The sequence below is a fragment of the Artemia sp. Qi Xiang Cuo genome, chromosome 18 (genome assembly GCF_049724085.1).
Source record: "Artemia sp. Qi Xiang Cuo chromosome 18, ASM4972408v1, whole genome shotgun sequence".
NCBI lineage: Eukaryota > Metazoa > Arthropoda > Branchiopoda > Anostraca > Artemiidae > Artemia > Artemia sp. Qi Xiang Cuo.
In genome coordinates, this window is record NC_142811.1 from 12,130,926 (window position 1) to 12,148,090 (window position 17,165).

The 17,165-nt window shown below is 37.9% G+C and overlaps 1 protein-coding gene across 1 annotated transcript in view; it reads right to left on the reverse strand.

Moving 5' to 3' along the window:
• LOC148941207 (uncharacterized) overlaps positions 1-17,165 on the reverse strand; it is a 324,029-nt gene that overhangs the window by 169,804 nt on the left and 137,060 nt on the right. Inside the window, exon 5 of the mRNA XM_089104013.1 lies at positions 15,147-15,305. Within this exon, the coding sequence (XP_088960139.1) occupies positions 15,147-15,305 (159 nt within the window). The remainder of the gene's footprint in view (positions 1-15,146; positions 15,306-17,165) is intronic.

Below are 17,165 nucleotides of genomic sequence, written 5' to 3' on the forward strand. Positions count from 1 at the left end.
ATATCTTCCAGTTTTTATTCAAATCCCAATCGCTAATTCAGGCTTGGATAAAAGGATTAAATGTCTGGGTCAATGATCGTGAAGAAAGGGTAATTTGTTCGTAGAATAGCATGGTCTTATACAGGCAAGCAAATAACATGGGAATTCCTATACAGGCAAGCAACAACACTGTCCAAACGTCACTTTTGTATTATACAGTACACAATCAACCCATCTCCCTCAAAACACTTTTCAGCCATTCCTTGTTAATTTTTTTTATTTCTAAACTATTTTAAATTTACAACACTGTCCAAAACATCACTTGTGTATTATACAGTACACAATCACCCCATCTACTCCAAAACACTTTTCAGCCATTTCTTGTTAAAACTGTTTATTTCAAGTCAATCCTTAATAGAATCAAATTCGCAAATCCTACACTCCAATTCGCAAATCTCATTACCCCTTTTTAACTGTCAATCAAACAATTCTGATTGTGGTGTCCCAACGTACATTCTTATGAAATTCTTATTAATAACAAAAAAAAACCTGTCTGCTTTTCAAAATGTTCGTATTTGGAACTCTATCAGTCAACACTAAGAAGTGAATTGGGTAATCCTCTATCAATAAAAAAAGGCTTGGCAGTGATTACATGTCATTTTCGACCCATTGTCGGCGACAATTCAATCAGAGCAGAGTTGCGCAAATGGAATACCTTTTTGCAAATTGAGTTAGTTCAATGCAAATGAGATATCATTTTGATATCTCTAATAGTGTATGCGATACTGCGGCGAGATCTCAGATACCTTTAAGCAGTAGAAATCTGGCCTACATAAATTATGTCAGAAACCCGTCCTTCATAACATATTATGTAATCCCAAATAGCACAGGAAGGAACATAGTCTACCCAAAGTATAATGCCATGTGAGAGGATACTCACTCTTTTTGAAAAGGTGTAGAGCTTCTATAGAATAACATGGAGATTGTTATACGTCTCTGCAAATAGCATGGAGATTCCTATATGTCTACGCAAAATGGAACCTAGGACTCTACTGAGGCAAACCATCTCATGTACGTTATATTTCTCCAATCCAGCTCCCCCTCCATGGAAAGTTCCCTTCCCCTAAGAAAATTTCCCTATGGAAAGATTTTCCCAAGTAACTTAAGTTAGCAATATTTATGGAACCAATTTTGCAAAACATAGTAACAAAACAGCCAAAGAGGTCTAAACTATTTTTACGAAAATGAAAGTCACGAGTTAGCAATTCTCAACGGACTGAAATGAATGAAAGAGATGATCTTTAACAGAAATACGTAATAATTTATGTTCGTTTCAAGTTTTAGTGTTATTCCTTACTTTCAGTTCAAAAAAAACTTGTTTTTTTTTTATTTAATAACAACCACAAGCCGAAGATATACAATATCTTTGGTTTATTATTACATAAAAATCATAGTTATGAAGCTGCTTAAGGTAAAATTAAATGCTAAGATTAGCCGGAAAATAACACAAACAGATTATTGTTTATATCGGCCATCATTTAACAAAATTCGAACTTTAGTGTAAAGAGCGACGTACTGACAAAGGGGCCAACTTCCCCATATACGTTATATGGGGGGCTCGCCTTCTTGTTCGATACGCTAAAGTTTGAATTTTGTTCCATTTCTTTAAGAATGACCCCTGAATCACAAAGGCTGTTTAATTAGAATAGATAGCTCCTTTGAAATTTCTAAAAACACTTTAGAGTAAAGAGCGAGGTATTGACGAGGGGATGAGCCCCCCTCTAAATTCTGTTCGTTGTAAGTTTTAATATTACTCCTTACTTTCAGTTGGAAAAAACTTGTTTTTTTATTTAATTTGTGATCGTTTTTTAAATAATGCTGGGAAATCCGGCACTTCCTTCATGGAAATTCTCTTCCCCGTGAATAATTCCTCCATGGAAAGATCATCCCACGTAGCCAATCCCTCCGACCCTCCCCCTCTCCCACCAGAAAAAAAATCCAGCCTGAAAACGTCTGTATACTTACCAATAATCAATTCTATATGTAAACAATGGGCAAAATTCATAACTTGCAGCCCTTCCCCAATGACTGGTTGGAATATCCAAGACAGAGTTATTAGAGATTTTGAGTATGCTGAACAACAAGGCTATCTAAAAATTTTGATCCAGTGATCTTGGGAAAAAATGAGCGTGGGAGGGGTCTAGACGCCCTCCCATTTCGGTCATTTAAAAGAGCAGTAGAACTTTAAATTTTCGTTCGAATGAGCCCTCTCGTGACATTCTAGGACTACTGGGTGGATACAATGACCACTGGGAAAAACATTAACACAAAAAAAACGCACCCATGATCTTTCTTGTGGCAAAAATTACAAAATTCCACATTTTTACAGATGGATGCTTGAAGTTTCTACAACAAGGCTCTCGAATACGCTGAATCTGAAGGTGTGATTTTGATTAAGATTCTATGACTTTTAGGGGGTGTTTCCCTCTTTTTTCGAATATAAGGCAAATTTCCTCAGGCTTTTAATTTTTGATGGACAAAACTAAACTTGATGAAACTTATATATTTAAAATCAGCATAAAAATCCGATTCTTTGGATGTATCTATTGGTATCACAATCCCGTTTTTTAGAGTTTCAGTTACTATTGAGCCGGGTCGCTCCTTCCTTACAGTTCGTTACCACGTACTGTTTGATAGTGTTGGTACGAAAACACTTCAATCGAAAGCCTACCTATTTCTACGTAGTCTTAGATCAAAGGCGTAAGACTAAATGTCAAGCAGGGCAAGCTCAGGTGGTGAAGTGTTTGACTCCCAATCTTGGGGGTACGGTTTTCACCAAGACATTAGTCTCGGTGAGTTCTTTTTTGGCAAAAATTGTAGAAAAAACGAATATTCGACTAAATTACAAATAAAGATGGATAATCATTTTTCTAGGTACACGAGCGTGCTGTATCCAGGATTTTTGTTCAATTTTTCTTTTTTTTTGGGGGGGGGGGGGTCACAAAAAAACTGTTTAAAATGTTTAGAACAAATTGTACGCATTTTTGTTACGTTAGTACTAGTCAAGCAAATGTTTTAGGGGGGTTCAAACAACCTAACCCTCTCCCCAGATACAACCTTGTGCATGAGTACCAGTCGTTTTATTTACAAACTTACAGCAATCTAAAGATAATACGCTTCCATTCATTACAATCAAACACTTCGTGGTAACGAACTGTAAGTAAGGAGCGACCCGGCTCAATGGTAACCGAAACTCTAGAAAACGGTATTTTGATACAAATAGATACATCAAAAGAATTAGATTTTAATGCTCATTTCAAATATATAACTTTCATCAAGTTTAGTGCTACTCATCAAAAGTTAAGCGCCTGAGAAAATTTGGCTGATTTTCGAAAAAAGGGGAAAAGACCCCCTAAAAGTTATAGAACCTTAATGAAAATCATCCCATCATATTCAGCGTATCAGAGAACCCTACTGTAGAGGTTTCCAGCTCTTATCTACGAAAATGTGGAATTTTGCATTTTTTGCCAGAAGAAAGATCACGGGTGCGTGTTTATTTGTTTGTTTGTTTGTTTTTTTCTTTTTCCCAGGGGTGATCGTATCGACCCAGTGGTCGTAGAATATTGTGGGAGGGCTCATCGGAATGGAAATTAAAAGTACTAGTGCCCTTTTTAAGTGACCAAAAAAATGGAGGGCAACCAGGCCCCCTCCCACGCTCATTTTTTTCCAAAGTCACCCGATCACAATTTTGAGATATCCATTTTGTTCAGCATGTTCGAAAATATTATAAGTATGTCTTTTAGGATGACTTAATACCCCGAAGTTCCCAGGGGGGAGGACTGAAAGTTATGAACTTTACCCAATGTTAACATATAGTATTGGTTATTGGGAAGCATACAGACGTTATCAGGAGATATTTTTTCTGGTAGTTGGGGGGGGGGCGGTTGGTCGGGAGTTATGTGGGAGGATCTTTCCATGAAGAAGGTTTTCATGGGGGAAGGGACATTGCTATGGAAGGGACATGATTTAAAGTACTATTTTCTTTTTCCCTGAAAAGACTATGTCAATATAAAACGAACAGAAATTAATTTAAAAAACTTTTTCTACAAAAAAAATTTTTCAAAGAAAAGTAAAGAACTCCATTAAACAAAAAATTAGCAAAAATAAAATCAAATAATCTACCAAGCGTGAAACTGCCACAAATCAGCATCCATAAATAAATGAAAACCAAAACGAACAGAAATTATAATAATTAACCGAGTCAAACTCAAAGCAAGTAGAAATTATCATACGTTGGGCGCAAAACCCCTATGCCTTCCGAAGGGCAGAACAAAATTTGCACTTTACTGAAAAAATAGAAATTTTTTACTTTTATAACTTTGATAAATCAAATAATATTAACATTTTGATTACTAAATATCAGTATATGTATATTAAACTGACAATGCACATTCATTTGTATTTTTTCAGTAAAGTGCAAATTTTGTTCTGGCCTTGGGAAGGCATACGGGTTATGCGCCCAACTTATGTTAATTTCTGCTCGTTAATAGTTTGCATCGGTTAATTATTGTTATTTTTGTTCGTTTTGGGTTTCATTTATTTTTCGATGCTGATTTGTGATAGTTTCACGCTTGGTAGATAGTTCGATTTTATTTTGTAATTTTTTGTTTAATGGAGTTCTTTACTTTTGTTTGAAAAACTTATTTTATGGAAAAAGTTTTTTAAATTAATTTCTGTTCGTTTTATATTGGCATAGTCTTTGCAAGGAAAAAGAAAATAATACTTTAAATCTTTTCGTTTTTTAAGACTTTATAGTTTGGCCTGCAAAATTTTGATTGGATGTGTTTAGGAAAATGATGAGCGTGAGAGGGGCGTTAGTCGCTATCCAATCACTTTCAACTATTAAAAAAGGCATTAGCCCTTTCAATTTCCAATTGAATGAGCCCTTTTGAAGTTTCTACGACAACGCTTACAATAAAAACTTTATATGCCCCAGGGCATAACTCAAAACCCTTGCCCTTAGAGTTTTGGGGGGAGGGGTTGTCATCCCCAAAGATGTAATGTACAAAACTTTCAACTACTTTGAATACAATGACTCGCTAAAAATTTTTATTGGAAAGGTTTGGGAAAAAGGTCTGGATAAAAGGGGGGTTAGTTGCTTTCAAATAACTTTCAACTATTAAAAAGGGTACTATTCCTTTGAATTTCAAATCGAATGAGCCCTTTTCAAGTTTCTATGACAAAGATTTCAATAAAGACCTTATATGCATCCAGGGCATAACTTATAATCCTTGCCCTGAGGGTTATGGGGGATTGTCCTCCTCAAAAATACATTTTCTATCTGGATATAAACTACGCTGAACAAAATGGCTCTCTCAAAATTTTGATTGGATGTGCTTGGGGGAATAATGGGCGTGGGGGAGGGGGCTAGTTGCTCTCCAATCACTTGCGACTATGACAAAGGGCACTAGCCCTTTGAATTTCCAATCGAATGAGCTTTTTAGAAGTTTCTACGACAACGCCTTCTTTAAAAACCTTATGTAGCCCCAGGGCATAACTTAAAACCTTTTCCGTGAGGGCTGTGGGGGAGTGTCCTCCTCAAAAACATATTTTCTATCTGGAAATCAACTACGCTGATCAAAATGGCTATCTCAAAATTTTGATTGGATGTGTTTGGGGAAATGACGGGCGTTGGGGGGCTAGTTGCCCTCCAATCACTTTCGAAAATTAAAGAGGGCACTAGCCCTTTAAATTTCCAATCGAATGAGCCTTTTTTTATGTTTCTACGACAGCGCCTTTTTTAAAATCCTTAGATGCTCCCAGGGCATATGATGGGCGTGGGGGGGGCTATTTGCCCTCCAATAACTTTTGACTACTAGAAAGGGCACTAGCCCTTTGAATTTCCAATCGAATGAGCCTTTTTTGAAGTTTCTACGACAACGTCTTCTATAAAAACCTTATATGGCCCCAGGGCATAACTTAAAACCTTTTCCGTGAGGGCTGTGGGGGAGTTTCCTCTTCAAAAACGTATTTTCTATCTGGAAATCAACTACGCTGAACAAAATGGCTATCTCAAAAATTTTGATTGGATGTGTTTGGGGGAATGATGGGCTTGGGAGGGACTTGTTGCCCTCCAATCACTATCGACTTTTAAAAAGAGCACTAGAACTCTCAATTTCCAATCGAATGAGCCCCTTTTAAAGTTTCTACGACGACCCCTTCCATATGAAGTGCCCTTCTCTATAGGAAAAGAATAATACATAGTACATTGTGCCAACATCGTTCTTATATGCCCTAAGGGCATAAATTAAAACCCTCGCCCTGATGATTGTGGGGGAATGTCCTCCTCAAAAACATATTTTCTATCTGGAAATTAAATACGCTGAACAAAATGGCTCTCTCAAAATTTTGATTGGATGTGTTTGGGGGAATGATGGGCATGGGAGAGGGGGCTAGTTGCCCTCCAATCGCTTTCGACTATGACAAAGGGCACTAGCCCTTTGAATTTCCAATCGAATGAGCTTTTTAGAAGTTTCTATGACAACACATTCTTTAAAAACCTTATGTGCCCCCAGGGCATAACTTAAAATCTTTTCCGTGAGGGCTTTGGGGGAGTGTCCTCCTCAAAAACATATTTTCTATCTGGAAATTAACTACGCTGATCAAAATGGCTATCTCAAAATTTTGATTGGATGTGTTTGGGGAAATGACGGGCGTGGGGGTGGCTAGTTGCCCTCCAATCACTTTTGACAAATAAAAAGGGCACTAGCCCTTTGAATTTCCAATCGAATGAGCCTTTTTGAAGTTTCTACGACAACACCTTATATATAACCTTATATATCCCAAGGGCATAACTTAAAACCCTTGCACTGAGGGTAGTGGGGGAGTGTCCTCCTCAAAAACATATTTTCTAACTGTAAATCAACTACGCTGAACAAAATGGCTATCTCAAAATTTTGATTGGATGTGTTTGGGGGAATGATGTGCGTGGGGGGGGGGCTAGTTGCCTTTCAATCACTTTCGACTATTAAAAAGGGCACTAACCCTTTGAATTTCTAATCGAATGAGCTTTTTTAGAAGTTTCTACGACAACGCCTTTTTTAAAATCCTTATATGCTCCCAGGGCATATGATGGGCGTAGGGGGGGGGGGCTAGCTGCCCTCCAATCACTTCCTACTATTTAAAAGGGGACTAGCTATTTGTATTTCTATTCGTCAGTCTTTTGGCAGAAGTGTCAATAAACAAACCTCATTTAAAACCTTCTAAGCCCCAAGGGTATAACTTAAACCCTTGACCTCATGGGAATGGGGGATTGTCATTTTGAGGAATATAATTTCTAGCCAGGCGTTCTCCCAGCTAACCAAAATGGCTATCTCAAGATTTTTATTGGATTTGTTTGGGGGAATGATGGGCTTGGGGGGCTCGTTACCCTCCAATCACTATCGACTTTTAAAAAGAGCACTAGAACTCTCAATTTCCAATCGAATGAGCCCCTTTTAAAGTTTCTACGACGACCCCTTCCATATGAAGTGCCCTTCTCTAAAGGAAAAGAATAATACATAGTACATTGTGCCAACATCGTTCTTATATGCCCTAAGGGCATAACTTAAAACCCTCGCCCCGAGGATTGTGGGGGAATTTTCTATCCGAAAATCAACTACGCTGAACACAATGGCTATTTCAAAATTTTGATTGGATGTTTTTGGGGGAATGATGGGCGTGGGGGGGGGCTAGTTTCCCTCCAATCACTTTCGACTATTAAAAAGGGTACCAGCCCTTCGAATTTCCAATCGAATGAGCCTGTTTTGAAGTTTCTACGACACCACCTTCTATAAAAACCTTATATGGCCCCAGGGCATAACTTAAAACCCTTGCCCTGAGGGTTGTGGGGGAGTATCCTCCTCAAAACCGCATTTTCTATCTGGAAATCAACTACGCTGAACAAAATGGCTATCTCAAAATTTTGATTGGATGTGTTTGGGGGAATAATAGGCGTGGGGGGGGCTAGTTGCCCTCTAGTCACTTTCAACTATTAAAAAGGGGACTAGCCACTCCAATTTCCAATCGAATGAGCCGTTTTTGAAGTTTCTACAACAACTCGTTCGATACGAAGTGCAGGGGTAGGGAGAAAAAATAAACCAAAAACACATTGTGCCCACATCGTTCCTTACTTAGGCAGCGCTAGCGCGCTGCCTATGATTGATTGGATGTGTTTGGAGAAAAGATGGGCGTGAGAGGGGGTTTAGTTGCCTTCAAATCACTTTCGACTATTAAAAAGGGCACTAGCCCTTTGAATTTCGATTCGAATGAGCCTGTTTTTAAGTTTCTATGACAACGCCTTCTATAAAAACCTTATATACCCCCAGGGCATAACTTAAAACCTTTGCCCTCAAGGTTGTGGGGGAGTGTCCTCCTCAAAAACATATTTTCTGTCTGGAAATCAACTACGCTGAACAAAATGGCTATCTAAAATATTGATTGGATGTGTTTGGAAAAAAGATGGGCGTGAGAGGGGGGTTAGTTGCCTTATATAACCCAAGGGCCTAACTTATGACCCTTGCCCTGAAGACTCTGGGGGGAGTTTCCAGCTCAAAGCTATAATTTCCTGAACTTTGAACTGCGTGGAACAAAATGGCTATCTCAAAATCTTTATTGGATGTGTTTGGGGAAATGGTGGGCGTAAAAGGGGTGTTAGTTGCTTTCCAATTACTTTCGACTATTTAAAAGGGCACTAGACATTTCAATTTACAATCGAATGAGTCCTTTTTTAAGTTTCTATGACAACGCGTTATACAGAAACCTTATATGCCCCCTGGGCATAATTTACAACCCTTGCCCTGAGTGTCATCCTCAAAGACCTAATTTCCAGAACTTAAAACTACGTTGAATAAAATGGCTATCTCAAAGTTTTGATCAGATGTGTTTGGGGAAAAGGTGGGCGTGAGACGTGGGTTAGTTGCCATCTAATCAATTTCGACTGTTTAAAAGGGCGCTAGCCCTTCGAATTTCCAATCGAATGAGTCATTTTAAAAGTTTCTACGACGAAGCCTTCTATAAGAGACCCTTATATACCCCCAAGGCATAACTTACAACCCTTGCCCTAAGGGTGCCTGTCCTCAAAAACTTAATTTCTATCTGGAAATCAACTACACTGAACAAAATGGCTATCTCAAAATTTTGATTTAATGTGTTTTGGGAAATGGTGGGGCGTGGAAGGGGTGTTAGTCAACTTCCAATCACTTTCGACTATGAAAAGGGCACAAGCCACTCCAATTTCCAATTTAATGAGCGCTTTTCGAAGTTTCTACGACAACTTCGATACGAAGCACCCTGCTCTAAAGGAAAAAACTTAATAAATAATAGATTGTGACAACATCGTTCTTATATGCCCCCAGGGCATAACTTACAACTCTTGCCCTGAGGATTAGGGGAGTGTCCTCCTCTTTACTTAGTCCCCGTTTCTTGTCTCGTTCTCGAGTGTTCCCGTTCTTTACTTAGGCAGCGCGATCGTGCTGACTATGATTTATGCAACAACTTTCTATATAAACCTTATATGCCCCCAGGGCATACCTTACAACCCTTGCACTGAGGGCTCTGAGGGGGTTATCATCCTAAAAGACCTAATTTCCAGAATGTTCAACTATCTTGAATAAAATGGATATCTCAAAATTTTAATTTGATGTGTTTGGGAAAATGGTGGGCGTGTGAGGGGCGTTAATCGCTGTCCAATCACTTTCAACTACTAAAAAAGGCACTAGCCATTTCAATTTCCAATTGAATGAGCCCTTTTGAAGTTTCTACGACAATGCTTTCAATAAAAACTATATAATCCCCCAGGACATAACTTACAACCCCTGCCCTGAGGGCTGTGGGGGGAGGGGTTGTCGTCTTTAAAGACCTAATTTTCAAAATTTTCAACTTCGTCGAATAAAATGGCTATCTAAAAATTTTGATTGGATATGTTTGGGGAAGAGGTGGGCGTGAGAGGGGGATTAGTTGCCCACAAATCACTTTCGACTATTAAAATGGGTACTAGCCCTTTGGATTTTAAATCGAATGAGCCCTTTTTCAAGTTTGTACGACAAAGTTTTCAATAAATACCTTATATGCCCACAGGGAATAACTTATTACCCTTGCCCTGAGGGTTGTGGGGGAGTGTCCTTCTCAAAAATATGTTTTCTATCTGGAAATCAACTACGCTTAACAAATTTGCTATCTCAATTTTTTTATTGGATGTGTTTGGGGGAATGATGGGTGCGTAGGGGGCTAGTTACCCTCCAATCACTTTCGACTATGAAAAAGGGCACAAGCCCTTTGAATTTCCAATCGAATGAGCTTTTATTGAAGTTTCTACGACAACGTCTTGTTTATAAACCTTATATGCCCCCAAGGCATAACTTAAAACCCTTGTCCTGAGGATTGTGGGGGAGTGTCCTCCTCAAAAACATATTTTCTATCTGGAAATCAACTACGCTGAACAAAATGGCTATCTCAAAATTTTGATTGGATGCGTTTGGGTAAATGATGGGGGTTGGCTAGATGCTCTCCAATCACTTTCGACTATTAAAAAGGCCACTAGCCACTCCAATTTCCAACCGAATGAGCCATTTTCGAAGCTTCTACGACAAGTCCTTCGATACGAAGTGCCCAGGTATGGAGAACCAAAAAAAAACACATTGTGCCCACATCGTTCTTTACTACGCTAGCCTGAAAGCGGTTTTGCCGAAAATAACAATTTTTAGCGTAACTGAGTCACAAACGTTATCTCGTGTAAAAAAACAAAAAACTTTCGACTGGTCTAATTGGCATTGTTGTAAGACCTCTCTAATTTCCTGTATTTTGCAGTTCTCCTTTGCAGACTCGCATATTTTTCGAATTCTTTAAAGCGGTTTTGCCAAATCGCATACGGGATTATAGCATGGTCCGTTTTGCCAAAAGTTGCTGATTTGCTGAACCCGACCTTGGATAGGCAGAAGACGATCTTTCTTATCTTAGTGAACAAGATGAACTTAGTGATGCGATGTTTGTGAAGAAAAAACGATGGCTGAAAAAATGGTACTGAATTATCTGAGGAGGTCAAAACCTCTCCTGCAAAACATGTGAAAGGAAAACTAGAAATCAAAGGAAAAGGGGTAAGGACAGGACTTCTGATGACCCCGTATTGTTTTTTGATATGGAAAACGTTTTTCTTTACCAGAAGAGGATGTTTCATCCTTTTGTGCAAAAGGAAGATCACTTGCTTTAACTTAAACTGCTATTCTTATCTTTCGCAGACAGACAGGAGAGCTAATCAAGAAAGTTCATTGTTGTTTGTCGTCAGAATGTCTTGCTGGTAGAAGTGGAAATGATATAGCCAGTGGTCTTTGTGCTATCCTTGATAAGGTTTTTACTACCTATCCTGTCATCAGAAATTTGGTCACATGGTCAGATTCATGTCTGTCTCAAAATCGTAATCAAATAATGAGCGACATGGTGCAAGACACCCTGAAGAACCATTCACACGTCCAGAGTATAACGATGAAGTATTCTGAGCCTGGCCATACTATGATTCAGGAGGTCGATGCTGTTCACAGCGTCATTGAGAGGTCTTTGAAAGGCAAGAAAGTCTTTTTGGTATTTGACTTAACAAAAAAGCTTTTGACTGTTCAGCCCAGTGACCCGTTTATCACTATTTAAATAACCAAGCAGAAGTTTTGTTGATTACGCCAAAACGTCCAAATACTATAAGTATAGCTTAATACCATTTTCAAAGTTGAAATTATTACATTTTAAACAAGGACTATGCAAAAGAGTTTTCTACAAAACTTCGTTTGCGGATACTACTCCTTCTGTAGCGCTAATTGCACCAAAGGCTAGCCTAAGGAGGCCATTGCCCAATGTGTCAGCAGTGAATGTTGTGGAAAGGCTGCTGTTTCCTCTACTTTCAAGTACAGTAGTTGAGTTGCCAACAGCAATAATAAAAGACTTAGAATCGCTTTAAAGTTTCATGCCAGCCGTAGATGTGGCACATATGAAAAGTCTTATCAAACAGTTCTTGGTAACGAACTGTAAGTAAGGAGCGACCCGGCTCAATGGTAACCGAAACTCTAAAAAACGGTATTTTCATACAAATAGATATAGAAAAAGAATCAGATTTTAATGCTGATTTCAAATATATAAGTTTTATCAAGTTTGGTTCTACTTATCAAAAGTTACGCGCCTGAGAAAATTTAGATGATTTTCGAAAAAAGGGGGTAAAACCACCTAAAAATTATAGAACCTTAATGAAAATCACAAACATCATATTCCACGTATCAGAGAACCCTACTGTAGAGGTTTCAAGCTCCTATCTACAAAAATGTGGAATTTTGCATTTTTCGCCAGAAGAAAGATCACGGGTGCGTGTTTATTTGTTTTTTTTTCCCAGGGGTGATCGTATCGACCCAGTGGTCCTAGAATATCGTGGGAGGGCTCATTGGAATGGAAATTAAAAGTTCTAGTGCCCTTTTGAAAGTGACCAAAAAAATGGACGGCAACTAGGCCCCCTCCCACGCTCATTTTTTCCCAAAGTCGCCTGATCAACATTTTGAGATAGCCATTTTGTTCAGCATGGTCGAAAATATTATAAGTATATCTTTTAGGATGACTTAATCCTCCGAAGTTCTTGGGAGGAGGGCTGAAATTTATGAACTTTACCCAATGTTAACATATAGTATTGGTTATTGGGAAGTATACAGACGTTTTCAGGGGAGGTTTTTCCTGGTAGTGGGGGGGGGGGTCGGTCGGGGGTTATGTGAGAGGATCTTTCCATGAAGGAAGTTTTCATGGGGGAAGGGATATTGCTATGAAGGGGACGCCGGACTTCCCAGCATTATTAAAAAAAGATCAGAAATTAAATATAAAAAAAACAAGTTTTTTAACTGCAACAGCAGCAACATCACAACTTTAAACGAACAGAAAATATTATATATATGATTGGGCTCACCCCCTAGTCAATACATCGCTCTTTAAGCCAAAGATTTTTTAGTACTTTCATAAGAGCTATTTATTCTAATTAACAGCCTTTGGGATTAAGCGGTCATTTTTAAAGAATTGGAAAAAAATTCGAAATTTCACTTAAAGAGCCATGTATTGACTAGGGGGCGAACCCCCTAATATACATATTGAAAATATATGAATAAAGATGTTCGTTACGTAAGTTACGTATATTTATTACTAATAAAAACGTTCGTAAATAAAATTAAACAAGTTTCGAGAAAGCCATTTAACCAAATAAAAGTAAATTAATATGGAAATTTTGTTTTAATTATTCATTTACGGTGAGCCAAGATCAAAACCTGCATTTATTCAAAAACGCTCAAAAATTAAATAAAAAAAACAATTTTTTTTAACTGAAAGTAAGGAGCGACATTAAAACTTAAAACGAACATAAATTATTCCGTATATGAAAGGGGCTGTCCCCTCCTAAACGCCTCGCTCTTTACGCTAAAGTTTGACTTTCTCACAACTCTATTTTTTTTTAAACAATGAAAAACTTTAGCGTAAAGAGCGAGGCGTTGAGGAGGGGACAGCCCCTTTCATATACGGAATAATTTCTGTTCGTCTTAAGTTTTAGTGTCGCTCCTTACTTTCAGTTATAAAAACTTGTTTTTTTTTATTTAATTAGAAGTTGTAACAGAGCTGAGGTGCGTAATGCTTAGGTTTAAATTACAGCGTGTCCCAAAGCAGCATCTGCCGTTAGTGCTCTGAACATTAAAACCAGAAATCGTCTATCGTCCAGTTAATTGTCAAAATAAAAATATGTGTTTCAGATGAAATACTTTTTGCCAAAAGTCGTATTTCTAATTCATGCTGAGCCAATTCTTACCTATGTTTTGCCATATCTTACCTATGTTTGCCAGTTTTGCCATATCTTACCTATGTTTCATGAATTTTAAGGTGGTATTGCCGTAACTAATATTAATTCCGTTGTATCTCAGGAAAAGCTCACCTTAGGCCAACAAGAACAAGCACAACGATATAAGCGGTTTTTCTTCTAAATTTTGAAACAAAAATCAACGCTCTAGCTATAGCCGATTCTGAGATACAAATGTCAAAATTTTCAGACTCGTTTTTCTCCCGTTTTTGGAAAAACAGATTCGGCAAAGCCGCTTTCAGGTGACTTCTTAATTCCAATTACAAAAAACAACTTGCTGAAGCCTTCGTCTCTATAAAACTATTTGACCTAATTGGTTTTGTAACTAATTAAAAAATTAGTGACCTAAAATTAATTAAATTTGGCAACGCTTTCTTTTATAAAATTGAAGCTATAACAACTTGTCAATCCCCAAAGCAAATACACTTTCATGGAAGGACGCTTCAACGATTTTTTTAGAGGGGGGGGGGTACAACGAAATTTTTAAAAACTTATCAAAAATTTGTTTGTATTTTTTTTGTTACGTTTTTACGAGTCGGACAAAAACTAGGGGAGGAAGGGTCCAAACCTCCTACCACCACACTTTAGTTACGGCCTTGCCTTCAAGGGAAAGCAATACCTTCTTAGGCTGCTTGGTTGCAATTTTTAGCTTTTTTTGCTGATTTTTCACCTAGATTTCTTTTTTTATTAAAAATTGAAATCCTGATTTTCACCAAACACAGCGAAAGTGTTTGGTGTATCAGCTTCCATATTCTGGGATTGACCCAAATAACACCTTCCATTCCCTCCTCTCGGTAAAACTTAACATATGATTCTTGTATATAATATGTCTCTTATAAACATTGGCCCCCCACACCAAAGAAAAATCGTAGCCCAGCATGTAATAAATTAAATGCCCATCGGTCAGTAGCAAATGCAAATATCTGAACCCAATGTCTAATTTTGCCCAACAGTTTTGGAGCCCTCAGCATATATCAAGGATGGATTCAAGACTTTTCTTAGGGGAGGGGGGTGCAAAATAGGTTGATCCGATAGAAATGCGTTAGGAGCAAGTTAACTTAGCACAAACTTGCGTTAATTAAGGAAAATACACAACTTTAGACTACGTTAGGGGAGGCACGCCCTCCTACCCCCCCCCCCCCACCCCCTGGATCCACCACTGGCATATATGAATTACAAACATCCACAAATACATAAATTGCTCAGCTATAATAAGTTTTTAACATGGTTTTGAGAGGTGAGACCTGATTAAAATGAATTTATGGGAACTTACTTGTAAAATAAAAGTCATAAAGAGGGTTTTTTGTAGCCTCACTGTCCACTTGAACGTGAGGATGAGCAACTGGCTCACCAGTGTGAGATGTGTTGGTCGAATTTTCCTGTTCATTCATTTTTAGCAAGAGTGGTGGTTCACTCGGAATACCATTAGGACCTAAAAGAAATCATTGAATTTGGCTATATTCTTTCATTTGGGTGTTTCATTAGCACTTCAATATTCTAGTCTCACATGGTATATACATAATTTCTCAAAACTAGTTAGCTGCACTTGAAAACAAAAAATTGACTAAACTAGGAAGAATGCTTACACCATACTTCAATAACTTTTAAATTGGTATGAGAACATATGACAGGCCAATTTTAATGTTGTTAGGCGTCAAAAACCACCCGAGTCCAGCAGCGTCAACTCACTTAAATGTATAGAAGTCAAAAATATATATATATTTTTTTTGGTGCTTGTCTGTTAGACGAAACACGCCCCAGAATTGAACTTAGGTTAATCTTAATGAAATTGCCAAAACAAGATGATAATATAATTCTTTAGAAACAAAATTATAGAAACTACGACAAAGAATTAGGGAAAGCAGTCCGCACAGAATGCATTACATTAAATACCTAACCTAACCCCTAGGCCCCTTTATATTTTAAATATTTAATTAAAATATAACTACATCGTAGTTTCTCTCATTCAAAATTAACAAATTTTAACCGATTCTGATGAAGCAAACCAGTTATTATTAGATCTTAAACAGCGTAATTCTTGAGTGTGATTTACGCACACCTCTTCTCTATCCCTCTCTATTCAAAGTCTCCCTCTTTACGCTCTCCACGGAAGTTCCAATTTCTATTACTCCTACCCCATTCAGGGATGGCCTTTTTTGGCTTTACCTTAGATTATTGGCTAACAAGGACAAACTTCCATTACTCCTACTCCATTCAGAGACGGCCTGCTTTTTGTTTGGCCCTAGATGATTGGCTGACAAGGATAAACTTTAACAGTCCGCTATCCTTCATCTGCAGAACGTGTCCTAGCCGTCTCAACCAATCTCTAATCATAGTCCAAGAAAGCGGGATTGAACCACATTTTTCGTAGTGCTTACTGTTTTTAATATGGTCAGTCAGACAGGTACTCGAAGACGTCTGTAGAAAGTTTCTTCGGAAAACTTCTAATAAAACTTCCTCCATCTTTCGGAGAAACTACACTTCGGAACGATGCTTGACCAGAGTCATCACTGTAGCTTCAACTACTGTAATCTTGGTTCGCAGACTTATCTCCCTATTCTTCCGACCTTTTTATCTTAAGAAATATTTTTGTGGGCATGAAATGTTCTGCCCAAGTCATACCACAGTCAAAATTGTCAATAAAAAGCCGAGCTTTATAAAGAACATTGTAGAACATTCTTCTTCCTCTTCTTCTTCATCGTGGAACATTGTTTTTCTTGATTTTACCGTCAAAATTGTATCACATAAGCAGAAAATTAAAATGGCACGAAATTGGCTTGAATAATAATCCATTCCAGACTATTATTTACTCAAGTTGTTACATCCAGTTTTGATTAGATACGTTTGAGAATAATGTGAGAAAGTAGTTTCCCGGGTATAGAGCAGGGTTGCCAACTTGCACACTTTCCGTGTGAAATGCACTCTTTTTTTCGTTGCATTCTTTCACACCACGGACCGGATTTGCACTCTTTTTGCCCATTATTTGCTGCTTGCACTCTTTTCTGCACACTTTTATGATATGATGATAGAAAAAGTATTAAGCGATATAAAAAATGAAAATTAAATTATTTAAGTGCAAAAGATAGAACAGCTAGCTGGTATGAGCTCTGTTATCTATGCTTGGGCCGTCCCCCCGGCATCTTTCTCGTTTTTCGGCCATTTACCAAGAAGTAGATCAAAGCACAGAAAACCAGTGAAAACGTTGTAAATTCAAATCAAGTTTTATAGAAGGAAGTTGAAAGTTGTTGGGCACAACTGTTCTTCATGGAAATGGAAAAGGAGTATGAAACAT